General features: G+C 46.9%; 1 protein-coding gene across 3 annotated transcripts in view; it reads left to right on the top strand.

Annotated features, from left to right (window-relative positions):
* srpk1a (SRSF protein kinase 1a) overlaps window positions 1-27388 on the top strand; it is a 31995-nt gene extending 4607 nt beyond the window's left edge. The window contains exons 3-16 of one of the 3 annotated variants that reach the window (XM_061256882.1): window positions 7455-7573; window positions 8167-8275; window positions 9118-9205; window positions 10705-10792; window positions 11089-11195; window positions 12221-12386; window positions 13301-13326; window positions 15485-15728; window positions 16830-17225; window positions 17878-17978; window positions 18906-19013; window positions 19511-19580; window positions 24692-24784; window positions 25713-27388. In XM_061256882.1, coding sequence (XP_061112866.1) covers window positions 7455-7573; window positions 8167-8275; window positions 9118-9205; window positions 10705-10792; window positions 11089-11195; window positions 12221-12386; window positions 13301-13326; window positions 15485-15728; window positions 16830-17225; window positions 17878-17978; window positions 18906-19013; window positions 19511-19580; window positions 24692-24784; window positions 25713-25897 — 1900 coding nt within the window. In that variant the 3' untranslated portion in view covers window positions 25898-27388. The other 2 variants (XM_061256883.1, XM_061256881.1) reach the window with 2 other exon arrangements.
* The last annotated feature ends 117 nt before the right edge of the window (window positions 27389-27505 follow it).

Here is a 27505-nt window from a genome sequence, read left to right as displayed (position 1 = left end):
TTTAGGATTTTTCTTGGAAGTTTTGAAAGTCTTTGAATGGATCTAGGAAGTGCATACCAAGGTGTAGGCTCTGAAATATGAATGCTTGGTGGGGTACATTTCACCAAACATTTCCTTATTTCGGTCCCGGAACCAACCTTGCACGTATACAGTCGGGTGTCCTAAAACGTCCAGGGGTTTAGCGGTGTCTGTTTTCATTACTTGTGAAGTGTTTGGGTGTCTATTTCAAATTGAAATCGGATTCGTTTGAAAAAAACGGTCTGTGATGCAAATGCTGGTGGCGGGTGTGTTAATTCTTTTATTTGCATTACCGTGCAGGGCAACGCCCTCTGAGTGCACGCTGTAGAACTGCGTTACGAACAGTAAAAACACCTGGGAGGAGAAAACAACAGTATAGTAATCTATACTGAGAGGGGCACGCAGTGGTGTGGTGGCCATGTTAGAAGCAATCTTCTTTGTTTGCTTTCGGGTTGTTATTAAACCTGTGTTCCCCGTCTGGCAAACCCAGACATAAACACAAGAGGGCATGAAAAGGGCAGGGTGGGAATCTGGGCTTTCTGCAACGTGCTGGAGAGTACTAATGCAAATATTTTCGTGGAATAACATTTATGTATAAATGTAACATTTCCCTCGTCATAATATATGTAGACCTGTGCTACCATATGTCGTTTGTGGGCATAAAGTCAGAATTATGGGTGAGTGAGAATAACAAAAATGAAAAATGAGACTATTATTTTGTGATAACTAAAACAAAACCTTCATATCTATACAAGTAATATAATTATTATATATATATATTTTTTATTATCTTTATTTTAAGACCCAGCTGTATTGTGTTTTACCCAGTGGGAAGTCGAGTGTACCCCAAAATGGTGGAATGGGGAGGTTGAAGTTGACGGGGTGCTGCTCATTCCTCAATCTCCTTTTGTGTCCTTCATGGGATTGGGCCAGTCCAGGCTGATGAATGGACCCCGTTCTTATTCGAGTGAGTGAGTTAGGGCGATCTGTAAGTGCAAATTGTTCATTTGTTCAGTTCAGTGTTCATTAGAGAGTTGGAGAGAGTGTGTTAGGGCAATCTGTGAGTACAGTGTTCATTTTCAGTTCGGTGTTCATTTTATATTCATATAAATATTATGAGGTCCAGTTTTCAGAATTACTTGTGGTGTGAATCCATGACCTTAAGAGAATTGGTATTAATGGTCAAACCTGTTTCAATGAGCCGAACTGTGAATTGGCTGTACATCGTCAAGCCAAGCAGTTTTGTCAGATCTGGTTTTACTTGCCCCGGGCGGACGCCATTGTTGAACGCTTACTTAAAGGAGTAACATGGTGGTGGAATGTGACACTTGCCAGTTGTCTTTAGGCAACAACAAAACAAATGTGCCTAATTCTGATATTATTCAGTCATTTAAATGGATTTTAAAACATATTTTTCTAAGCCTAAATTTCCCACTATAAAAGTTCACCCAAACTCTCTGTGCATAGTAATGAGAACTGTCAATTAGCTATGATTGACAGACCATGTTCCCATGCATTGTTGTTTGTTACCATGGCAACCTCCATGATGCACGCTCATCTTGGGAGGCAGAATTTGAATGCAAACTAGCCAGCTAAAGTTCTTGATAACCTCACTTTATGGAAGCAAACTCATTCATCCCTAATTTCCCACTGATATTGTGAACAGCCTGTGTATTATTGTGTGTAGTAGTCTTCCCTTTCTGGCAGTGTCTTGTTTCTCTTTGGTATAAAATTTATATTTATCACATTTGTATTCTTTGGAATTCATTTAGGTAGGGTATTCTGACCGTAATGACATCACTTTGGTAGGCTGTCCCATAATTGGTTAAATTACACATGTTGCTTTCAGTCAGCAATTCGACCACAGGTACATGGGAATTAGCTGCAGTAGGTACGTAGCTCCGATAATGCATTACACGACCCAGTATACCTGGACCTAACTATGCTAATTAGATCGGGTAGGTTTGCTCTGAGTCTCAACAACAGGAGGTGTGAATCGCTCACCAAACTGAAGACCACTGGTACCCAGCACTCGGATTGCTTCTGTAGGAGTGAAATGACATTATGTGGGGGACCTTCACATGCCAACTCTGGTCCTGTGTATGTACACTACCCGATATCACACCTAATTGGTACTTAAAATGTACTATGCCAATGTGAAACATTGTATTGCTGGTAAAATACCGAGTTGGTTCTGCGCTTGTTCTTTGTGTAAACATGAGGGCGTCAGTCACTTCGGGCCTGGCCCTTCTAACACAACCCTGTGGTTTAGTTTTTGCAGTTGCTTGACTGGCTGCACCAGATGCCTGTGCACGTTGTGGACTGTGCACTTAGAATGTGCTCATTTTCTGGTGTGTGTGCACCTGTGCTGGGATTGGTTTTGCCTCAGCGTTCCCTGCACATCTTATTTGTTTTGGGAATTTCCCACTTGGCGCAGATTTAAATAAAAGTTTAAAACAACAGGAAGTGCTTCATTTTGAATGGGGGAAAATGCTGGCTGTGGTTCACTGAAATTGTATTCAATGGCAAAGTCCACATGAAATCTATGTTGGACAACACTACTGGGGATTGTGGGATTGGGATGCTGGTCCCAGGATGATGGGGTTTGTTTTCTGCATTTGTGTCCGTAGAAAAGAGCAAATTTACAAACATGAATTTCCCCCCAAAAAATCTAATTTTGTGAAAGTTAGTAATTGACCACGTTTTGATAAACTTGATCTGTCTGGGATTACCTGGAGACCCAAAAGCAAGCGACGCCAAAGTCTGCTGAAGAACTGTTCTCTAATACATCGGGTACAACCTACCAGCTGATTTTCTCAAAACTGCAGGACAGTGTACCTAAGAGTATTGATGCTGTTTTTAAGGTGAAGGGTGGTCACAACAAATATAGATTTGATCTTTTTTCTTCATAATTTATTTATGAACTATACCTTCAACACACAGGCTCATATTGTTGTGGTAAAATATATATATTTTCCTTTGGCTAGTCTGAAATGGGGTGGCCATTTGCGTCTGGTTGACTTCAGAGCCCCAGTATAACACCGGGCTCACAAACTGGGAGAACAGCATTCCAGAAGCTTTGCAGGTGTCAGAGTGCCTTGCTCCTTTTTGTAACGCACCTGGGAAAGACACCTGCCACCTGTTGCGCACAGAAGGGGAATATATGGAAGTTTGGAAAGGGTATGTGGATTTGTTTTGTCAAACCTGTTTGTTACGTGTGCTGAAGAACCTAAGAACCTTGAATTGAGGCAAGCGTTGCCATTTTTAGTAATTGTTAATTCACAGTTAATTGGGGGTATCCACTGGGCTCTTTGCAAAAGTTCATTGGTCTGCTTGAAACCGGCGGGGGAAAATGTCGGGGAGAGATTTTCAAAAAGGGATTTCAGTCACACTAATCCTGTCAGTTCTCTGCAACACTTGAAGCTGGGAGAATAATTTGCACCTGTTGTGGAATTGAAGGCGGATGGAATAGCATGTTTCCATGGTAACTGGTCTAGGAGCAGGATTAGGGGCATCGGTGGACCGCGTTGGCGGACAGAGTCCTGCTCGGTGCTGTGAACACCTGCCGCTGAATCCGGAATGTTCCTGGATCCGCGAAGAAGGCAGGAAAACCCGGTTTGGCTTCAGTCGCTCACCGAGCCTCGGAAACCGGATTCGTACAGAGTCAGCTGCGCTGAAGGGGGGGGCGGGGCTTTCACCTGCGGCCAATCGGCGCAGAGGGCTGGGCTGTTGACGGCAGAGTGCGGGGACGGACAGAACTTGTGTGGGAGAGAGGAGGAGCAGCGAGAGAGGGAAGAGCTGAAGGGAGAAAGAAAAGAGGGAGAGAAAGACGACGGGGAGAGGATGTGAAACCAGGAGGGAGGGAGCAGTCCCAGGAAGCAGCTGGTGGTGGCAGCAGCGTCCTCCTCTCCTCCTTTCACTCTCTCGCTCTTTCTCTTCTGGTGCTTTCTCTGAGACGCTCTTCCTCGGGAGCCCAACTGAGCCTCCTGCTGCCGCAGCCAATGGGCAGCCACAGTTCCTGCAGGTACGTCTTTTACACCCCAGCTGCTTTCTATGAGCGTGTGTTCAGTGGCTGGGCAGGTGATCTGTGAGCGTGTGTTCAGAGGAGGGGGCAGGGCATGTGGTCTGTGAGCGTGTGTTCAGTGGCTGGGCACGTGATCTGTGAGCGTGTGTTCAGTGGCTGGGCACGTGATCTGTGAGCGTGTGTTCAGTGGCTGGGCAGGTGATCTGTGAGCATGTGTTCAGTGGCTGGGCACGTGATCTGTGAGCATGTGTTCAGTGGCTGGGCACGTGATCTGTGAGCATGTGTTCAGTGGCTGGGCAGGTGATCTGTGAGCATGTGTTCAGTGGCTGGGCAGGTGATCTGTGAGCATGTGTTCAGTGGCTGGGCAGGTGATCTGTGAGCATGTGTTCAGTGGCTGGGCAGGTGATCTGTGAGCATGTGTTCAGTGGCTGGGCACGTGATCTGTGAGCATGTGTTCAGTGGCTGGGCAGGTGATCTGTGAGCATGTGTTCAGTGAAGTGGGCTGGGCAGAGATGATCTGTGAGCGTGTGTTCAGTGGCTGGGCAGGTGATCTGTGAGCGTGTGTTCAGTGGCTGGGCAGGTGATCTGTGAGCGTGTGTTCAGTGGCTGGGCAGGTGATCTGGGTGCAGCAGAAAGAGCGGCTACTGTGCTATCTGGAGAAAGGAAAGCCTTTCCTGGTGATGGCTGTGTGAACAAAACGGCAGATCCAGAGGTGCACATGTTTACATTGGTCTCTCTCTCGCTCTCTCGGGTCTTTCGCTCTCTTGTCACCTTTGTGTAAATGTTCACTTTTCCCTCACTGTATCTTTGTTGCTAGGAGGTGTTTGTTTGGAGTGTGTGATTATCAGAGATTAGGTCAAGGTCACTTGTTTGCAGGAAGTTTGTCTCTTCCTTTTTTGAGTAGCTGCACATTTGACGTGAATAAAAAGAGAAGTTGGAATAAATAGTAACGTATTTTATATGTCATGTTGCACTGCAGTCTGGTTCAGACAGACAATGTCAACCTGTTGTGTTTGTAAGTTGCATTGGCCATTTCCTACAAGGAACCAATTTTTTCTGAAAGTGTACTGTACTGGTATTTGGCAGTTGCCTTTTTGCAGAATGCAAACGCAAATGTTAGGGCTCAGTAAAAGTTCTAGAATGGGCAAGATCATTAAAATGCTGGTGTGAACATTTTTCTGCATATTTTGCACCAAATTTTCCTGGTCACGACAAATTTTGGCCTCCAATTTCTTGGCTGATTGTTACAAGTAACTTCTTTTACAAGATATATTAAGGCAACGGTCCTTATTCCTTTGTGGCTGGCGGGTGTGTACGTGAAATCCGGAACCTTCCAGAAGACATTTAAGCATATTTTGCGTGCCCAAAGAATGAGTTTAACAACAACAACAGCCATGACAAAGCATGTCGCTATCAGATAATCTGAAAAGTTAAGTCGGAAAGGCTGTGACGAATGCTTTCGGATAAAGTGGTGTAATCGTTTGTACCTGTCATCTGCACCTGTGTGATGTCGGCCTGGATTCCTACGGTCGCCTGCGGGGGACTGCGGCGTGATAACATTTGGAATGCTTTTCTAAATCTTCATACGAGTACAATTATTGTGGACTTGCGGAATATTCCTCTAAATTGGTCGTACCCTTCAGACAGCTGTACCCGTGTTTGAGCCGAGTCCTCCCCCGCATAGCGGACTCTTTTCCGTGTGTGTGGTCCGTGCCCCTGGCCTGCGCTCGGTCCCGACCGTCCCGTCTGGGAGTCCGCTGAGCCTCCTGCTCCTGACCTGAGCTCCACTTGCACCCACCCTCTCCGCGCAAGCGCGCCGCCGGCGAGCGGCTGAGCCTCTTCGCCCGAGCGAATCGGAATCCTCGTTTGTAGGGACCTCCGGGGACGGCTCGAGGAAGCGTTTCTATGGCAGCTGTGGACCCTGTTCGGAGACCACCTGGACTCTCCATCTTTAGGGTTTGCAGCTTTGCTGAGTTTAACTTCTTGACCAAGTTAAGAGGACAGGATGCCCTGCTAAAACAAACAAACAAACAAAAAAAGTCAATAAATATTTCAGTTGGATATTTGGACTTAAAATTGGAATCGTTTGCTGAATGACACAAAATGTTGCCTAATTTCAGGATTTGCCAATGGGGTGTAATTTCATATAAGCAAAAGCTAAACTGAAGCTAATATTTTCTACTTTAGAGTTCTCATTACAAGACTAAAACACTTGTAAAGACAAGGCATTTTTACAGTGTGCAAACTGTGATGAGTAAGCAGTACATGAAGTCTGCATGCCAGTGTATTGACAGGCCCATTTCTGTGGTTTTGAACAGATGAGTAGCAAAAGTAGACAAACACCAGTGAAAGGTAGACAGTGTCCGGAAGACCTGAGTCTTGCAACTTTGTACTTAATCACTGAAAGCATAATTTACGTCTTGGTCTTGGTTGCAGACCTTTATCTCAGGTGATTTTCACATGCACTCTTTTGTTATACAGCTGATTGGTGTCCTTGTGTACTTCAGACCCTTGGGTTAAATACTGTGCTCAGTGTTACCACAGCTGTGCCCCAACTGAGATTTGACCCTGCAAATTTTACACGTCAGGTTCCCCCGCTACTATTCCACACATTAAAGATGAATTGTATCCAAGCAGACTTGCACGGGGTTTGAATACACTGGAGAGTGAGCGAGTGTGCTGTCTTTCGAGAAGGGAGAAGGAGAAGTGGGTGGTTGGACAACAAGAGGAAGTCCGACTGAACTGTCAATAAACAGCCTGAAATACCCTGGGTGATATAACGGGGTGTGTTGATTAGTTTGTCTCTTTCTATGGCTTGGATTTTCACCGCTGTTGAGGTGCTAAATTGCCCTTTTCTGAGCTTGTCCAGGTGGAATAGGTGACAGACCAGTTTTTAGGGGGGTGTGGAATATTTCCTGTTTTCAAGGTATTTTAGTTTCCGTGGTTCGTCATCTCCATCATTAATCATGATGAATCCGATGTCTGCTTCTCGGGATTCAGCAGATGCAGTTTGTTTTATTGTGTTCCTCCTTTATTTGCTGCAAGGCTCATCACGGCCTCCCTGGCCAGTTTGGGGGAGCACGGACAAGTGTCTGCTTTCCTCTGTTTAATACTACAGTTAGCAAGCCGGGCCCACTCGCTCAATGCGTTCGCACACACTGGCACACTTGGCAGGAGCAGTGTTTAGACTGATCTGACAACCGCAGTTGAGTTTGGAATTGAGATGGGGCCGGAATGGGTCCCATGAGGAGCGCCTTCAATATTTCGGCATCTCACGACTCCTGTGTCCTCCTGGATGGTCACAGTGCCTTGCCTTGGGCGCAGTTGTTCAGAAATGGGGGGGATTTTGGTGGGATTCATTCGTAGCACTCTGGTCACCTCCTCACACCCCTCCTCCCTCTTTCTCCCCCAGGCCAGACCCCCACCCCAGAGCACCCCCACAGCCAGAGGACTCCCCACAGCAGGAGCCAGAGGAGGAGATCCTGGGCTCTGACGACGAGGAGCAGGAGGACCCCAACGACTACTGCAAGGGTGAGCGCCCACGACATCTCTCTCTCGAGCAGGAATCTTACGATAATTATTAAAGTGCTTCATTACAAGATCAACTTGCCTCACCTGGTTTCTTGTGTCTTAACAGAGCTGTGTTCAAGATTGCAGACGTTCGCGAACATATTCAAACCTTTCTGTTCTGTTCAATTGGCGGCGAACTAAATGGAATGTTCATTTAAAATCGTTCAACAGTAACCGTTTGCTGCAAACATAGTTCGCTATGAACGTTTGCGGTCTTGAACCCACATCTTATTGCTGGTTTTCAGGAGAAATTGGGAAGAGGCTTAAAATCCAATCATGTCAAATCTGTTTTGACCTAGATTTTTGTGCCGCACATTTAATGCGGTCAGTTTTGTGGCACTGTGAGATTAACCTCTTCTGGGTCAGGGACATAGCAGTGCAAGTTTTAACTTACAGCGCTATGGACAAGTCAGTCTGGTCTATGGTTCCCCGAGACTGGAGCAGGATCACAGTGCCATAAGGTTATCCTGATAAGTGAGGTTTGCTTGGCTGGTCGGGGTGTCCTGCTAATAACTGTAACTGCCTGCTCATTGGTGTCCTTGTGTTCTGCACAGGTGGCTATCATCATGTTAAGATCGGCGACCTGTTCAACGGGAGGTACCATGTTATCCGCAAGCTGGGCTGGGGACACTTCTCCACGGTGTGGCTGGCCTGGGACATCCAGTGAGTGAACGTCTCCCAAACGGGCTCGCCTTTTAGCCTTGGGTTTTTGGAATGGATTGACATCTCCACACTTGGAGCAGATAATGTATTGGAATTTTTTTGTATTTGTTACAAAATCTTCATAGCAGCCAGCGAAGGGGCTGCTCGTTTGAAAGAAGTAATAATAAATACAACTTTTTTACAGCGTCTTCCAAGTCCTTTGCAGCCAAAAGTTTCTTATCTGAAAAACGTTAGCCCTATGGTCTGTAGGGGAAGTGCTTTGGGCTCTTATTGTAGGTAACATTAGCCCCGTGTTCTGTAGGTAACATTAGCCCCGTGTTCTGTAGGTAACATTAGCCCCGTGTTCTGTAGGTAACATTAGCCCCCTGTTCTGTAGGTAACGTTAGCGTTAGCCCCGTGCCCTGTAGGTGACGTTAGCGTTTGCCCCCTGTTCTGTAGGTAACGTTAGCGTTAGCCCCGTGCCCTGTAGGTAACGTTAGCGTTAGCCCCGTGCCCTGTAGGTGACGTTGGCGTTAGCCCCGTGCCCTGTAGGTGACGTTGGCGTTAGCCCCGTGCCCTGTAGGTGATGTTAGCGTTAGCCCCGTGCCCTGTAGGTGACGTTAGCGTTAGCCCCGTGCCCTGTAGGTGACGTTAGCGTTAGCCCCGTGCCCTGTAGGTGACGTTAGCGTTAGCCCCGTGCCCTGTAGGTGATGTTAGCCCCGTGCCCTGTAGGTGACGTTAGCCCCGTGGCCTGTAGGTGACGTTAGCCCCGTGCCCTGTAGGTGACGTTAGCCCCGTGCCCTGTAGGTGATGTTAGCGTTAGCCCTGTGCCCTGTAGGTGACGTTAGCGCTGTGTTTTGTAGGGGGAAGCGCTTTGTGGCGATGAAGGTGGTAAAGAGCGCAGAGCACTACACAGAGACGGCGCTGGACGAGATCAAACTCCTCCGGTCGGTGAGTTGTGGCCAGAACCCCGTGCCTCTGAGAACGCTGCGAAACGGAGCCATCAGCCGCCCCAAGCACCCGCACTTCCACAGATTCCTAATATTAAATGGGCGACATGGCTCAGGCAGTAAGAGCAGTCGTCTGGCAGTCGGAGGGTTGCCGGTTCGATTCCCCGCCTGGGCTGTGTCGAAGTGTCCCTGAGCAAGACGCCTAACCCCCAAATGCTCCTGACGAGCTGGTCGGCACCTTGCATGGCAGCCAATCGCCGTCGGTGTGTGAGTGTGTGTATGAATGGGTGAATGAGAAGCATCAATTGTACAGCGCTTTGGTTAAAGGCGCAATATAAATGCCAACCATTTACCATTTAAATTATCTCTCTGCTGTTGAAGGTGAAATATTTCAGTTTCATCCATCTTGTGAAAGCGCTCCAGCTCTTGCCTTTCTGTATCTTCACATTGCACTGGAAACTGAGTAAATTGAACTCTTATACTGCGCCAGCTGGAGAGGAGGGTGTTATTAAGCAGTTAAGGATTTTGTGGCTGCTCGTTGCTTATTTTAAGTTGAAACCAAACCGGGACAGCTTGTGACTCCCCTGTGGGAAGGGTGATTATACCTATAGTGTCATACCTTCAGAGAAAGGACGGTAGCCAAAATAACATTTGGAAATATACAAATAACCGACTGACTAATTTTTTAACCTTGTCTGATGTCTCCGAGGGATTTGAGTGGAAACGGAAACGTCGCCTGACATTTTATTTCAATTAAACGTACTTGAATTTGAAGTTTCACGCAAATAGGAATGGTTAATTTGTGTGTTAATTTGTTCGATGCCTCTCATTCACCCATTCACCCATTCACACACACACACACACCAACACACGTGTTGAAAGACTGGCAAAGTGGTACCAATAAGCTCGCCGGCGTTGGGTGTCTTGCTCCGGGACAGTTCCTGGATCGAACCGGCAACCCTCCGAGTGCCAGGCTCCTGCTCTTACCTCCTGAGCCAATGTTGCAACACTGTTTTCCATGTGAAAGGTGTTGTGAAAGGAGGCCTGGTTGTGATTGTTTAGTGCAGTATTATATTTTACGTTTACTGTTGCAAATAGAGTTTCTTGCACACAGAAATATGAAGAGTTAAGAAGTCCAAGTATGATTTTTTTTGTTTTTGGTGTCCTAAACAAAAAAAACATGCATATCCCGGAGTTAAAAAGTGGGTGCTGGGTAAAAATGGTAAGACGCACTGCATAATGCTCCCTTGTACTAAATTTATTTAATAAATCGCATGTGACAATGTGTTTTTTGCTCACATGCTCATCAGACTTTTTTAAATTCTAATTTTAAACTTAATCTAAAATCTAAAAATGTTGCTCATTTACTTTACAATGCTCTGAATTTGGTGTGATCATCGGTTATCTGATGCCTGGTGGTACACAGTTTTCTTTGTGGGATAAAAATAGTGAATAAGAGGCATGTTGCTTGTGCTCATCTTTCATGGTTCTCTCTGGCAGGTTAGAAATACGGACCCGGATGACCCCAACAGAGAGAGGGTCGTCCAGTTGTTGGATGACTTCAAGATATCTGGCATCAACGGCACTCGTATCCTTTGTGGACAGCCAGGGGCGCTCGAAAACCTTGCTTTAAGCATTTTTGTTATGCTGTCAGAACCTTGGTTTAACGTCTCATCCAAAAGACAAGGCCTCTAATGCAAAAGACAGCACTAATGCATTGGGCCTTATTTGACCAGGGTGAAGATTCCAGGTTTCCCCAGGAGGGCTCCTATCCAAGTGTTTACCAAGCCCACACCCGCTTAAATTACAGTTTGGAGCAGGGTGCATGATGGTATGGCTGCTGGCTATGGGAGGGTGTCAGTGTCCTTAACTCCTGTGCTTCAGATGTATGTATGGTGTTTGAGGTCATGGGACACCACCTGCTCAAGTGGATCATCAAGTCCAACTACCAGGGTTTGCCTCTGCCCTGTGTCAAGACCATCATACGACAGGTAAGATGGTGGACCTGTAAATGCACCCTCAGACTGGTAACATGGTGGAACTATTTCGCTACCATGGTATTTTCTTTACTGGTATCCCATGTCTATCTGTAATGTTCTCTGCTCTTCCTGTTTAAATAAAATTGAAAAAAAAAAATTAATTTGAAATGCATGGGGGTGGGGGGTCTAGCTTCTCTCCTTTAAAAAAAAAAGAAAGAAAGAAAAAGAGAAAAAACTGGAACATTTATTTTGCAGACAGAATTGTGGGAAAACGACTTTCCCAATCTTAATCCTTCAGATGAAGATTCTGCTTCTTTTGATCAGGACCATCAAAGTGAAGCCTCTTTTTGCTTTCTCAGCTGTGGCAGTGCTTTCTCATCTCTCTTTTGCACGTTGCTCCTGCCAGCAGGAAAAACAACAAGCTTTTAAATGATGCATAATTATTTTAAAGGTATAATTCTGTTCTCGGTGCTGGGGGTGGGTCGGCAGTGCTGTGGGTCTGATGAGACGTGTTAGAAGTACAGTGGCTTCCTTCTGAAGAACATTTGCAGATGTGGAACAGCACACGGGCGACTGCAGTCATGTGGACATAAAGTATTGGACTATTGTTGAAGTAATCCATGGACTTTCGTCGGAGGAGGAACAGAATGTTTACATTTACATTTTAGTCATTTGGCAGACACTTTTAATCCAGAAGTTACTTACCAGTGCAAGAACCTGAAAGAGTATCCGCCGCAATGATCGCCTCTGTTAGACAGGGGCACTGGGCCCTCCTGGGTGCACATTGGGCCCTCCTGGGTGCACATTGGGCCAACCTAGTAGCTGAGTTGCTTGACCCCAGTGAGGATCTCAATCTCACGTTGCTCCAGGGGAGACCTGCCCCTGCTTAGTCAAAACAGCAAATTTGCTTTGGAGTAAAGAATCCGCAAAATAGCTAATGCGACGGATCGACGTTCGAGTGACTTTGATCCTCACATTCGGTTGTGATGACTTACTGTTTCTATGTGTGTTGCGTTACACGTCCGCCCTTCCGGCAGGTTCTGCAAGGCCTGGACTACCTGCACACAAAGTGTCAGATCATCCACACGGACATCAAGCCGGAGAACATCCTGATGAGCGTGGACGAGCCCTACGTCCGGCGGCTGGCAGCCGAGGCCACGGAGTGGCAGAAGGCCGGAGCTCCGCCCCCTTCTGGCTCCGCTGGTATAGCCCCTCCCCCTCAGTGCTCTCCAGCGCCCGTCACCCAGAAGTGCCTTCACTCTGGTCCTGCTGCCAGAAAGTGACCAAATATCACACAAAACATGTGACAAACCAACATGTGCAATAATATGAAAGAATATTGTTTTGGATGTTGATGGATGTCCATTTGATGAAATACATTTTTAGTGTCTCCAGGAGTGGTACCCAACCCTGTTCCTGGAGGTCTACCGTCCTGTAGGTTTTCACTCCAACCCTAATGAAGCACACCTCATTCAGCAGCTAGTGTACAGTGGTAGATCTCCAGAAACTGGGTTGGTTACCACTGGTCTAAAGGGTTAAAATATCATAAGTGGTCAGACCCAGATCTGGCGGATAGCTGTTCAGATAGCTATTTGCCATGTCTGTGTTCTCCATGTGTGGTCAATTTGTTTTTCCTAAGTGATTTAGTTTGTCTAGCGGTGAAAAATAATGGGGCAGTATGAAACAGTGAAACAAAGCAGGCTGTGCATGTTTTACTCTGTTTGTGCATCTTCCTGCAGAGATAATGATTTTATTTGTTCAGGCAAACCACTGTTGTAGCATTTCATGTTATGGGCTTTCTTGACTCTCTGGATCATCACTAGTAAGAAGGGTGGAGTACTTCTCTGAAACACTGTTCTATACTTTATTTAAACATCATAGGTCAAGACATTAAAATGAAAATAAAACATTAAAATGACAGACCACAAACCATACAGTCATGTAAAAGAAGTATTTTGTTCTGTATTTTGCTGAAATTAATATTCATTAAAAAATGTAAATAAGCTGCAGGATTTGTCAATCCGTTCAGGCAAACGCCTGTATAATTGTAGTGTTTCAGGGAACATGGCTGTGAGGCTGGTGAAAATAAATGATTCTGTTTTTGTCCATCTTTGCAGTGAGTACAGCGCCACCTCCAAAACAAGTAAGTTTCCTTTTTAAATGTGTGGCCTAAATATGTAGATATTTGGTGCTTCTCTTTCGTTCGCCGTCTGCAGTTCCTTTTTGTCTTTTGTCTCTGTTGCTAAATTTGTGTAGTCAGTATGTGCTTGCTATTATGTCATTATTACAGCCTCTAAATAAGGGTAAAATTTGCTTGTGACAAGAAATGTGACAAGTGGACAGTGTCGTGCTGTGGTCGTTGTGGCTGGTGTGAAGGTTAACAGACAGCGTCTCATGCATATCAATGTTAACGGACGGTGTCTACGTTTCCTCCCACCTCGACCTCTCTAGTAGCCCACCAGTGGGTCTCCACCTACAGTTTACAAACCACAGACTTTCAGTCCCAAGCCCAATATGAACTTGCTCCACCCAAATCCCATGGGGTTGTTGGCTTTGGTTGAGAAAATTGAGGGTTTTTAGTAGGTGCTCAAAACAATAGTACAGGAGTCATTTTGATTGGTTGAGTGGGCTGTATGATACTCTTGGGATTTTTCAGTAGTTGAGCTTGAGTGCCATATGACACTCTTGGGATTTTACAGTAGTTGCGCTCGAGTGCCTTATGACACACTTGGGATTTTACAGTAGTTGCGCTTCACCCTTGGGACTGAAAGGGTTAACCAGCCCCTTCAGCAGGGTGATCAGCACGAGTCGGGCCCTTTTGTTGAGCACACTGCAGCTTCTATTTAGCGTTCGGAATAAAGTGAGTTCGCTGCCACACAACCCAGGAAAACTACATATCCCACGTGTCCCTGTCGCGTCCGCGGGCGTGCCCAGTGGCTGACCTCTACAGATGAACTCTCCCTGTTGAAGGTTTCAGGGCGAGCAGTGGTAGCCAGAGGGAGGAAGAGATGCCTGAGGCAGACACAGACAGGGAGGCAGAGCAGCTGTGTAGGGCCGGTTTTTCAGGTTTGGGGTTCTGGAAATGACGCAACGTAACTGCTCCATCTGTGCACCCAAGTTGTGAAATGACTCCCAGTTGGAAGGGCTTGAAATTTAAAGTGGTCCATAATGGTGAAATTTGAGTGTCATAAAGATCAACCCTCTCTTTGCTAAACGGGCTTAGCAATCAGTGGACTAGTGAATATTAATGCTGCAATGTGACTTACTGTCCATTTCATTATAAATGGTATCATTTATATGCTTATATATAGATTTTAGTGCAGTGCATTTAGTTTAGAGCATTTAATGGAAACTGTTGTGGGCAAAACAAAATTGCCAGATTTGTTGTGAAAGTAGTATTGTATCTTGGTTCTCTGGTTTTCTGAAGAAAATAATGGCTTGTAAAAAGAACATCTTGTGAAGAAAATGCTTGAAGCTTGGTTTTGATGGCTGTTTGTTTATTGATGGTTCTTGTGTGCCTTTGTTTGTGCATGTACAGTGCTGTCCACATGTTTTTAGACGGTACGATTTGTGTTCTTATGCCTCTGTCGACCTCTGTTTGAAACTAAGCAATGAACATGAGGTTAAAGTGTAGACAGTCCCCTTTAATTTGAGGTTATTTGCATCCATATCGGGTGATGAGTGTAGGAATTGCGTAACTTTTGATACATAGTCTCCCCCCCATTTTAGGGGACCAAAGGTTATTGGACGGTTGGCTTCTCCGCTGTTTCTGAGTAGTCAGGTGTATTCCATCGCTTCCGTAGTGCCGGTAGAGGAAAGCTTTCAGACTTGATTCTCTGTGTTTCATTGCCTTTGGAGTTTGTTAGTGGCGTCAGTCATCATGAGGTCCAGAGCCTCATGTGCCGGTGGTGGTCAAGCAAGCCATTATGAGGCTGAGAAAGAATAAATACCTCACATTTATTGTTTCATTTAAAATCTGCTGTGCTGGACTACAGAGCCAAAAGAGCAGAAATTGTACCAACTACATACGGACTGCCACCCTGTACTTGGCATGTGTGCGTGTGTACATGCATTTCTATGTATATGTGCACGTGTGTCTATATATGTATGTGTATATATATGTGTGTGCATGTGTCTATGTACATGTATGTATGCATGCACGTGTTGGCTCTAACCCGTCGTGGCACAGGCGGTGAAGGTGTGTCTGTGTGTGTGTGTTCACTCTAACCCGTTGTGGCGTAGGCATTGAAGGTGTGTGTGTGCGTGTGTACACGTGTTCACTCTAACCCGTCCTGGTGCAGGCGGTGAAGATGTCGAAGAACAAGAAGAAGAAGCTGAAGAAGAAGCAGAAGCGGCAGGCGGAGCTGCTGGAGAAACGCATCCTGGAGCTGGAGGAGCTGGAGAAGGGCTGTGAGGAGGGGGAGGAGGAGGAGGAGGGCGAGGGGGACCTCCCCGTCTGCGCCCCCCTGCGGAGCCCCGAGGAGCCCCCCTGCGCCCCCCTGCAGACCGCCTCCCTCCACGACATCGCCAGCGAGCTCACGGAAGGTGAGGTCACCCGGAGGTGGGGCTGAAATGCTTTCGCTGTGTCCCTTTCGCTAGAGCTGTGGTCTCCAACCCTGGTCCTGCAGAGCTACAGGGTCTGCTGGCTTTTGTTGTTACTCTGCACTTATTTAATCAGTTGGAGCAGCTGGTGATCGGTAATTCAGTGTTGTTAGAACGCAGAATTTTTGACATTTGAAAAACATAAAAAAAAGAAACGGCTTTTCAAAGAGTTATTGGACACTCAGTCTCTGCTCTGGCTGCGGGGAGACTAGTTTTTGTTTTCAGCTTTAAAACCAGTTTAAACTTGAGAAACCAAGAGTTGTGCACCAAAGTGAGAAGTTATGTTGCTCGCTTGGCAATTTTATTCTTGTTTGTACAATTTTAGTTTCATGTTCAATGTGGTTAACACATTGGCAACCAAGTTTGCACTTTTTTCATTATCTGTCTCTTGGTAATCTCCCCCTCTGGTGGACAGATGTGTTTCAGTAGCGGATCTTTGCATGTGTTGCTGCCCTATCTGCCTGTTTGCTGCATGGCTGGACTGTAATGTGATTCTTGTTTCTTAAGGACAAATGAGAAACCGCTGTACACACACATCTGGTGGTGTGACATTGCGTGAAGTGAAATCAGGAAATCAAGAAATCTGTTGTTGTCTAACGTCCCAGTGCATGTTGCTGTTAGCCTTAAGGCCCAACCACACCAAGAACGATAACTATAACTATAGAAAATCTATGAAACTATAACGACAACGATAGTGATGAACAATATCATTTGGATCACTTTAAGAGTGCCATCTTGCAAAATGGTGGATGACATAGCCGTAAGACTATTTACAGAACGGTGTCGTTAATGTTATACTTATTGTTAGTTATTGTTCTTGGTTTGGATTATGTTGCAATCTGCCCTTTGGCGCGTAGCTACATGTAAAAATGTTGTGTAGATCACTGTCTCACATAGAGACCACAGACGGAGCGTAAGCTACAATCTACAATTAAAGAACAAAGGACGGCTCAAATAATAGACCGTAAATAAGAAGGCGTGGGACATAAGCGATGGCTTTAAGTCGTGTAACTGACGCGGCCTCCCGGTCTGTGTTACCCTCAGAGAGCAGCGCCGAAGGCTGGGGTCAGAACGAGGGCATGGTGGAGATGAACTGTAACGGCTACACCCCCGACAGCCCCTCCCAGGGGCGGGAGGAAGACGAAGAGCAGCCGGGGCGGTGCGTGGAAGAAGACCGGCAAAACGCCAACGACAACCAGCAGGGGGCGCAGGACTCTGAGGGGCAGCCGGAGCCCCTCTCCAACGCGGCCTACCAGACCTGCAACGGCACGGTGGCGGGCAACCTCGGCGACGACCTCGGCAACGGGCCCACGATTATCGACGCGGGCCAATCGGCACCCTCTACGTGGCAGGAGGAAGAGCAGCAGACGGGGGAGCCGGGCACGGGGCGCACGCCGACGGAGGATGTTCCGGAAAACCAGGAGGAGAGCCTGAGGAACGGTCAGTGATGGACGGCTGTGTCCCCTCTTCCCTGTCACCCTTTTCCCTGCTCGATAACTTCCCCCTCTACTACAGCAAGGTCCTAAACGACTCCTTAACCTTTTGGTCTAAGGGTGTGTGCACGCAAACATGACCTGAAAATACACCACACTGTTAAAGAGCCAACAGTACTCTGATGAAGGCCTAGTGCCGAAACGTCGGCACGTCTGCCAACGAAGTGGTGACTGTAAAGTAGCAGTGTTGCGCTTTTTCCTTACTTTTTCAAAAGAGCCAACAGTACCCTTCACTCCTGGGACAATGCCTTTCTTGTTCGCTACCTTTGGTAAATTACCTTTTGTAAACTGTGAAGTGCCTCCCCAATTAGGCCTGTAAAACATGTAAAGTATTGCAGTATTGTGCATTGCGATCAGCTCGGCAGTTATTTTCTGTGCTTTTGAATGCAGTTTACTTGCATATGCTGGCTCAGGGAGACCCAGTCCAAGTGCTCATTGGAGAAATGTTTTAAAATATAACAACATTCACCGTAACATAACTTGGTGGCCTGAATTATATCACGTAGCCTGTTTTCCCTGTGTGATGCCGTCGCTCTCTCTGGGTGTCTCTCCGTGTTTTGCGGTCACTGAACCGGTTTTCTGTCTCTGCGGCTCTGCAGCCAAGCTGGCAGCCGGGAACCTGCTGGTGAACCCTCTGGAGCCCTTCAACTCCGATAAGATCCAAGTGAAACTTGCCGACCTGGGGAACGCCTGCTGGGTGGTGAGTGGCCTGACCGCTCCTTTCCGGAAAGTTATTTTTCTTCCCGAACATTCAGGGATTACTTTCTTTGTTTCTAATCGTACTGTTACATGCATTATTTACATTCAGATGTGTTTTGCTCTTCCGTTTGGCAGAACAACAGATTAAATATCTGAAATCGCTTTTTAAAATACAATACAAAAACAATGCTGGCAACCGTGAACCCAAAATTATAAGCTCTCAACTACACCACTTCAACTTAACCATAGCAAACTGCAGTTTTGAGGAGCTAAAGTTCCAAACATTGCCACAACACATTGTTAGAGGATATTTTGTAATTGCCTCAGTCTGTCCGTCCATCTGTCCATCCATGGCAGATATATCTTCTAAAGTATTGGTTGGATTGCCCTGAAAGTTTCAGCGCACATTCGTGTTTCCAGGTGGAGGAACCCTGTTAACTTTGGTGACCTCATGACCTTTCCTTCAGTGCCACCATCAGGCCAAACATATTCTGAGAAGTAATGACTGGATTGCAAAGACACTTGCTTTGCAAATGTATGCAAGGGGCGGTTGTTATGCCTTGGTGGAGGTGTACACTGAGTGCATTCTTTCTATTACTGACATTCAGTCATCAGCTACACTCAACTGCAATAAACCATCACAAATTGCTGTCAATTTCTATCTCAAGTAAGTGTATATTTTAGGATGGCTCTTTGGTTTTGGATATAATTTTAACCATTTTAGATACTTTATTTTAAAAAAGGTTATTGCTGTTTCTTACTCCCGTTCCTTACTGCGTATCACTTTTGAACGACTGAAAGATGGATAAGTAGGATGGGGTGGGCGAGAGCTGTTCTGCTTGGGTCGAGGTGGAGAGAGAGTGCAAGCCTGTGTTTATCGGGCGTGTATCTGGGGGTTTGTGATCGACTGCGCTCTCCCCCTCCACAGCATAAGCACTTCACAGAAGACATCCAGACACGGCAGTACCGCTCCCTGGAGGTGCTGATCGGGGCGGGGTACAGCACGCCCGCTGACATCTGGAGCACGGCCTGCATGGTGAGGACCGCAGGGTGTGGGGCCGGGGCCGGGGGAGTCAGGGGGTCAGGGGGGTCGGGGTGGGACAGGGCCGGGTGGGGTCGTGGCAGACCTGGATCACCTACAGATTTGAAAAACTCTTTAGTCGAAAAAGGTCTGCTTTTTTGTATTCAACATTAAGTCCGCTAAAAATTCATACCCATGAAATGACATTTGGCAAGTTAACTGTTATACCAACTAATTTGTTGCTTAAGTGCGGAGTATGTGGCTGCATAAGGGTGTGCGTAAACGGCACTCCTTAGATTGTGGATGTCTGTTAAATTTGAAAGGGTCTACGTAACCACACCCGACCAGGTAAGCAACCTACGGGTGTGCCGCCAACAGGAAGATGATGTGGAAGAACAAGCTGCGATGTGTTACCCAGCAAACCTGGGAAGCGGAATGACGGGAATAATCATATTACTGCGAAGCGTTGGTGAAAGAGACACTTCCCTGGATAATTTGTTTCTTTCTCTCAGGCGTTCGAGTTGGCGACTGGGGACTACTTGTTCGAGCCGCACTCCGGTGAAGATTACTCGAGAGACGAAGGTAACATTTCTCCGGCCTGCCTGGGCCTCTCCTCTCCTCACCTGAGCATGGTGCACACCTTTAGCCCTCTTTGCTAGAACCGGCATCTGAAACGCGTGGTTCAGAGAAACCATACGCCCACTGTCAAAAGCGTTTTAAACACACTTGTATTCATCCACTTCTTGATAGGGGAGTCGATTACATTTCAATCGAAATTCAAGTCGTTCATTGAAACATAATGTCCAAATGTTCCGTTTTGAACATCTTGGTATTACTCAGTTCCTTAACTCGATTTCCCAGCCCTGTTAATCCGTAGCATTCCTGGTCTTGGATGTTAATTGCACAGGCTCCTCTGGAATGTGAAATATGAAATGGTCCAGCAGAATTTCATGCCGTTTTATAATTTAAACAGCACTGTGATCTTGCACGCCACACTTTCTGTTGGTGCATTATTGAGACCATCTTTGTATATTGAGTCTTTTGGTATTTCACTACACACACTTATGTTATGTTCTCCATTAGGGAGATTTCCTCCAAATTACCAGGTATAGTTGACTTTGAATAATGGGTTAATGTTAATGATAATGTTTATTATAGTTTTCAAATCCTGTCATTGAAGTGTGTTTTATTGTTGGGGCACCACTGGTTTTTCTCTAAAATGTCACATTTTACCAAATCATTGAATGTATGTTTATATCCCTTGTGTGCACACATGGACTATCTGCCATATATACCTGGTGTATTGACTCCTGGGGGTGGGATTGATGGAGATCAGCTGTAGTGCCAATGATGTGGTGACAGTGATCGCAGAGTTATTGATGGTATAATTCCAGTCCCAGAGTTATTGATGGTATAATTCCAGTCCCAGAGTTATTGATGGTATAATTCCTGTGTGTCTTTTCCTCTGAGTTGAACACAAGAGCTGAGCCACTGGACACTTCACTGGAGTCACCTCCACCTCTGCATCCTCACGCTGTACCTGCAGTCTCCACCCGCACCCGCCTCCACCTCTCCCATCCGCCTCCAACTCTCCTACACCCACCTCCACCTCTCCTACACCCCCACCCGCCTCTCCTACACCCACACCCGCCCCTCCTACACCCACACCCACCTCTCCTACACCCCCACCCACCTCCAACTCTCCCACACCCACACCCGCCCCTCCTACACCCACACCCGCCCCTCCTACACCCACACCCACCTCCACCTCTCCTACACCCACACCCACCTCCACCTTTCCTTCACCCACACCCACTTCCACCTCTCCCACACCCACACCTACACCCACACCTGCCTCCACCTCTCCTACACCTGCCTCCACCTCTCCCACACCCACACCCACACCTACACCTACACCCACCCACACCCACCCACCTCCACCTCCACCTCTCCTACACCCACACCTACACCCACACCTGTCTCCACCTCTCCTACACCCGTCTCCAGCTCCTCCACACCTGCCCCACCTCATTTCAGTCACCTTCTCACAGCTTTACTGCTTCTGGGCTTGATTTGCACTTAAGTTTGCACTTGAAGGGAAATCACAGGTAATTATAGCTGCACTGTGGTGGCCTTATTGACTTTTCTGACTATTGAGAGCGCCTAAATTTGAGGGATCAGATTTTTCCAGATTAATCAGGAATTAATCAGGATGAATCAGTTTTCAGACCCTGAATGTCTCGACCAGGAGGACAGAATGTCATAAGCAGGCCTGCATCTGGAGTCCAGAACATCCAGCAGTAAAGCCAAGTTCTAGTGGAACCCCAGAGATGTTTAGGGTCTGGAAATCTGCGCTTCTGGATTCAATCAAGAAAAATTGCATCCCTAAAGCTTGCATGGCAGCCATTTCTATCTGTACCTTTTCATAATTGTGCTTCAGCTCCTTGCCTGTTCTGCTCTTGGGCCCCGTTTGCAGCACGGCATGAAGAGAGCAGGCAGTAACTTACAAATCATCCAGAGCCATTTGCATATTGTTTTCTGTTGCTTTTTAAAGCCTTACTTTGCAAATTCACCCATAATTTGTCACCTGAGTGGGTGGTTTATATAAGGGCTAGCCTCTTCTGTACTTGGAGAGCCACAGAGTGCGCTAGTTTTCATTGTTACTCAGAGCCTAATCCGGTTAATTTATCCGCACCAGGATTTTTGGGGGGGAATTATTTTTGTTTTTTTCTTGTGAAAACAAAACTAGCTGCCCTGCTGTTCTCCAAGGACTGAAGTGAATAACACTGGTCTGTAGTGGACAGTGCAGTCCGCAGTTCCAGCTGAAATCTACTGGATTTTTTGTAATACCAGCATCTTATTTGCCAATAGTTTTCACACCTCCAGATCTGAGTGGGTTATCTGCCGGTGTGGTATTGACTCTAGCCCTTGCGGATCATTAATCGAATTTCAGTTTATTTACTGAACTGACCAAATTGATACAGGAAGAACTGAAACACTGGGTCACATTCAGCCCCGACAAAATTAAGCGAAATTACTATTTAAAAGGAAGTGGTGGCACGTTGAATATCCTGTAGGCGGACTGACTGACGTAGTTGTGGTTTGCCGGTATGGCGTCTAAGAATGCCATTCTGTACATTCTCCAGGCTTCTGTATGTACAGTGGCCTGCATCATTATTGTTTTGGGCTATTAACCCGGTACACCCTCCAAACAGGAGCAAACATACCACAAAGCCTGCTGCAAAACGTTGCACCCCGTTCGAAGGAAAAGTATCGTTCTAGTGCGCCCTCACTAGTTGCTAGCCCAATTTTCATGATGCTGCATTGGCTCCAGTGAAAGCCGGAGTTCGGCCTCCTGTGCCCTCTGAACGCAGCTGTGTCAGCTATGCAGCCTGGCCAGCAGGGGGCGACGCGGAGACGGCTCTGCGGACAGTTCCGCGTTCAGAAAGGAGAAGGAAGAAAAGGCGGCTTTGTTTTGACACTCGGAGGGTTTTCTGCATTTTTACCCGGCGGGGGCAGCTTACAGTGCGGTGTCGGTGGCCCTCGGTCCTGTGTTGGGGCGCGGCGCTAATGTTGAAAGTGTCTCGCCCCCCCGACGCCACACTTGAAAGGAGTAGCACGGGGCACAAAAGCGGTTTGTTTTCACACTCCCTGCCGGCTCTCGCGCGGGATCACAAGATCCCGTTTGTCTGACGTGCCGGGAGAGCGCGGCACCTGGCCCAAACTCTTGCTCCATGTCACTGACTGCTTGTAATACGTGGAAAGCCAGTCTCACCCTCTCCCTGAGGGACCCCAGTCTGCTTTTGTAAGGATTTTCACTTTCACTTCGGTCAGCTTGCAGAAGGCCGAATCGACAACAGGCTCTTGTCTTGTGAGAAACATTCACATTGCACATGAAGTCCCGAAACACAGAGCCTATCAAGGTTCTCTGGCAAAATGAACAATTTGAAACTTGAAGTTAGCAGTTAACTTGTGATCGGGGAGTGGAAAAGATACTGGCTTTCTGCAATCCATTTCTGCTTTTCATTTTAACTCAAGCTCATCATTCATTTTTTCCTTTTATTTTTGCTTAATTTGGTGCTTTGGCTATCTCTCTGTCTCTCTTTCCCCCTCTCTCTCACCCCCTCCTCTCTTTCCTCCACCTCTCCTCCAGACCACCTTGCCCTCATTATTGAGCTCCTGGGGAAAGTCCCCAGACATTATGCACTCAGTGGAAAATACTCACAGGAATTCTTCACCAAGAGAGGTATGCTCATGTGTCTCTGTGACCTGCTCTGGGAAAGTGGACGCCGCATGTACCTGACCCTAGATCAGTGTCCGGTTTCGGTGCACAGTGAGGTCTGGGTTAGGGGTGAGCTGACTGATCCCAAGTCAGTGGGCCAGGGGCTATTACCCACCTGCAGCACTGGAGGCGCACCGTTGTGTCCAAAGAGCATTCTGACAAACCCGTGACCACCGTCCAAACCACCTCCCTCCTGTCCCCTGATAGGTGGGACCACAGCTGGGGTCCCACCTATCAGCTTCAGTCTGATTTCTGGGTATGGCATCACAAAATGCCTTTCATGATCTCTGAAGATTCTTGTAGTAATTCCTTGAATTCAATTTAATTTGCCAAGTTGAGATGAAATTGATCCCACCTCTGACTAAGGCAAGAGAAGGTGTACAGCTGACCATACTCGCCTCAGTAACAGTAGTGACAGTAACAGTAGTTAGCCGTGGATGAAGGTCTCCTGGAGCCAGGCCATGTCACAAGGCAGCAGATTTTCTCCCCTCTGTAATGGGAGGGTCTTGCTTCCAGGGGACTGCTGATTGGCTCTTAAATGAGTACATGCTCCCTAGTTAGGCTCATTCCTGGGATGATGGAAGCCTAGGTCATGCTAGTTTCATTTAGTTACTTCGACAGACTTCCTACAGATTTATCTAAGTTGGTAAGATACACTCAGTGGTTCCATAGTGCAGTAATTGGTATGCACTTCATCATTTCTGTAATAACTTGACATGTAATGGCATGTGGGTAAAAATGTAGCCTTAGTCATGACATTTTGATGTTACACGGTAATGACCCTCAGGGTTCTTATCTTTGCTGCTGCATCCTTAGTCAGAAATGAATCATGACGCCAAAGGCCCTGCTAATTATTGTCTGGGCTAGCCAGAGCTCTAGATGTGACGGAGAAGAGAGAGCGTGGTATGCAAGGGTGTTCTCCTTCATACCTTAGTGCAGGGGCATCAGACTAAGCTCCCTGCGGATCGCAGTATCTGCAGGTTTTTGTAGTTTCCTTTCAATCAGCTGCCAGTTAAGGACCTCAAAATCAAGGTGTGTGGACTCTTTAGCCAATCAAAATGTTCAAAGGACCATCGGGTACCGAGAACACTCCCAGAAACCTGGAGACACTGTGGCCCGCAGTTTGACACCTGTGCTTTAGTGAAAATACTAAATCCCAGAGTGCTGCAAAGTGAGAGAAGAAGAAGAAGGAGGTGGTTGTGGTGGTGGTGGTTTTCTCAGAAGGTTGGCTCTTGGACGTCTCCTGGCTGCCAGGTTGGGTCTGCATCCTCCCCCCACCCTCCCCCACAGGTGTCCACTCCCAGGGCAGGTGGTCGATGGGGGAATATTGTTTGATGAGTCTGTGGTCTGTCTTGTCCTCCTCCTCCTCCTCCCCCTCCCCTTCCTCCTCCTCCTCCTCGTTAACGAGCAGACCACATTGCGTTGATCATTGAGCTGCTGGGGAAGGTTCCTCGTAAGCTCATTGCGGCCGGCAAATACTCCAAGGATTTCTTCACCAAGAAAGGTAACGAGAGGTTACGGGCTCTCATTTAGAAACTTCCGGAACGTGCTTCTGCTGGTCTGGCTGCTTTGGATTAAGTCTTCAGTCATAAATTTGTGTTTATTTTTTCAATTGTAGAAGTTAGTTTGAAGATGGAAAAAAAGAGAATGATGCATTGATATGTTTGGGGGGGGTGGAGGGGTGGGGGGTGGGACATGTTCTGCCTTGAATGAGTTGATCATAGATTAGATTTGCGCAATTTAGGTATGAGTGTTTGTGCAAGCTTTTTGTGCTTTAAAAGGCTATCTGTTGTGTGTTGTCCGGGAAAGTATTGTTTTTGGTTTTTCCTAGCTTTGTTCTGACTGTGACTTGTGTGGGTGTGCATTATGTAGCCTGTTCTTCCTTTTTGTATGGGTGCATATGTCTGTCTGCCTGCCTGTGTCTGTCTGCGGTCCTAAGCGCTGAATGCTTGTATAGGTGTTTGGTCTGTCTGATCTTAAGCGCCGAACGCTTGTGTAGGTGTTTGGTCTGTGCAGTTGTAAGCGCTGAACGCTTGTATAGGTGTTTGGTCTGTCTGGTCTTAAGCGCTGAATGCTTGTATAGGTGTTTGGTCTGTCTGGTCTTAAGCGCTGAACGCTTGTATAGGTGTTTGGTCTGTCTGGTCTTAAGCGCTGAATGCTTGTATAGGTGTTTGGTCTGTCTGCAGTCCTCAGCGCTGAACGCTTGTATAGGTGTTTGGTCTGTCTGGTCTTAAGCGCTGAACGCTTGTATAGGTGTTTGGTCTGTCTGGTCTTAAGCGCTGAATGCTTGTGTAGGTGTTTGGTCTGTCTGCAGTCCTCAGCGCTGAGCTGAGCGCTTGTGTAGGTGTTTGCGGGCGGCTGTCAGGTTGTGTGTTGAGGTTTTGGCTCTGGCTTGGCCGGGCTTGCCGTGACGTGGCTTCCTGCTTCCGCAGGGGACCTGAAGCACATCACCAAGCTGAAGCCCTGGGGCCTGCTGGAGGTGCTGGTGGAGAAGTACGAGTGGCCCCCGGAAGAGGCGCAGACCTTCTCCGACTTCCTGCTGCCCATGCTGGACCTCATCCCCGAGAAGAGGGCCACCGCGGCCCAGTGCCTGCGCCAGGCCTGGGTCACCCCCTAGTGGCACCTCCGCGCCGCTGCACCTCCCAGACCCCCGGCCCCCTCCCCCCTCCCCTCTCCCCTCCACACGACAGTGACTGAACCCACCGGCCCCAGCCAATAGTGGCAGTTCCCCCATCCCCCCCCCCCCCCCCCCCGGACGACTCCCTCCAAAAACCCTAGCACATTTATTAATTTATTTCCGTTTTGTTTCGTATCGTTTTTTCTTGTTTGTGTTTTTTTTCTTTCTTTCTTACCGGACGTTACTTGAGTATGTCTCATTTTTTTCATGTTGTTCCCTTTCCTCTCCTGAACCTGAAAAGCTGGTGCTGAAAAATGTTGGTTTTCGACGCCGACCGCTCAAAGGGCCCGTCTTTGTCCATTTCCACACACGGCAGTGGCTTTTTTTATTTTATTTTATTTTGTTTTTCTTTTTTTGAAGCAGACTATCAGCAACTCCAAGGACATTACCTGCAGAGTGGTACAGCGGTCAGTTCATCGGTTGGTTTGGTGTTGGATTGTGTTTTCATTTGCATTGTTTCTGTATGACTGTGCAACAGAGGTGACGGCCGTGTCCTGCTCTGAAGTGCAGAGCTCAGACCAGTAGGGGGCGCCGGAGAAGGCTGTGAACGGGCAACCTCGGCTACCAGTCAAGCCCAAAACCACAAACAGAGACTTTGCACCTTCTCCACAAAGGCCTTATATTTGCTTTTCTCAAATTTCACAAGGTTTGGGGTGTTTGTCTTTTAATAGCTTCAGCAGGAATGGTCCATCTTGTTGAGAGGTTATATATTTCACAAGTTCGCCAGCCTCCGTCTTCAGATAAAATAAACATCGGTTTGATGGATTACTTTTGGTCATCCTTTTCCCTTTTCATTTTCACCTGTGATAATTGTCTTCTCCAAATTCAAAATGGAGGCTGCCCCTGTCCACGGTGAAGTGGCGAAATGATTGCGTGTGTCTGTGTGCTTTCTGTGTGTGTGTTTGTGTGTGCGCGTGTATGTGTCCGTTTGTGTGCGCAAGTGAATACACTCTTACCAAAGAGTTTGCCTTCTGTATATTACAACCGTGTACAGTTTTTACGGAATTCCGATACCATTGTGTATTAGATAAAAAAATATATTTAGGTGGCAATGTTTTAACTAATTTTGGAAAAAAGGCTGGATTTCCTAGCTCTTCTGTAAGTCTAGCTGCCTTTTTTTTTTTTTTTTTTTTTTTTTTTTAAGAAAGAAAACAACAACAAAAAAAGTGTTTCCCTAATGTTGCTCTTTCGGTCTAAAAAACAGAGCCTGGGGCTACAATGCTGTGAAAGACGCCGGCCTTCTGCTCTCTTCCGGTTGGCTTTTGTTTGTTTAGTTTCTTATATTTCTTTTCTTTTTTCTTTTCTTTTTTTACTTCTCACTACACAGGTCTTCCTTGCCTCCCTCGTTCTACATGCTTGTTCACTGCGGAACATGAATAGAGATATTTTCCCCCCTGTGGATCATAGGTAATAAAGAGGTTTTTAAAATGATTTGCTGCAGTAGTTTTTTGGGCCTTGTGTATTTAAGGTCATGCTCTTGCTCTTCAGTCCTCACCCTGAAGATGAGTCATCAAGCCTGTGGGATCCCTTTTTTATTTCTCCCCATAT

The sequence above is a fragment of the Conger conger genome, chromosome 10 (genome assembly GCF_963514075.1).
Source record: "Conger conger chromosome 10, fConCon1.1, whole genome shotgun sequence".
Taxonomy (NCBI): Eukaryota; Metazoa; Chordata; class Actinopteri; order Anguilliformes; family Congridae; genus Conger; species Conger conger.
This window is presented reverse-complemented; position numbering and strand designations above follow the sequence as displayed.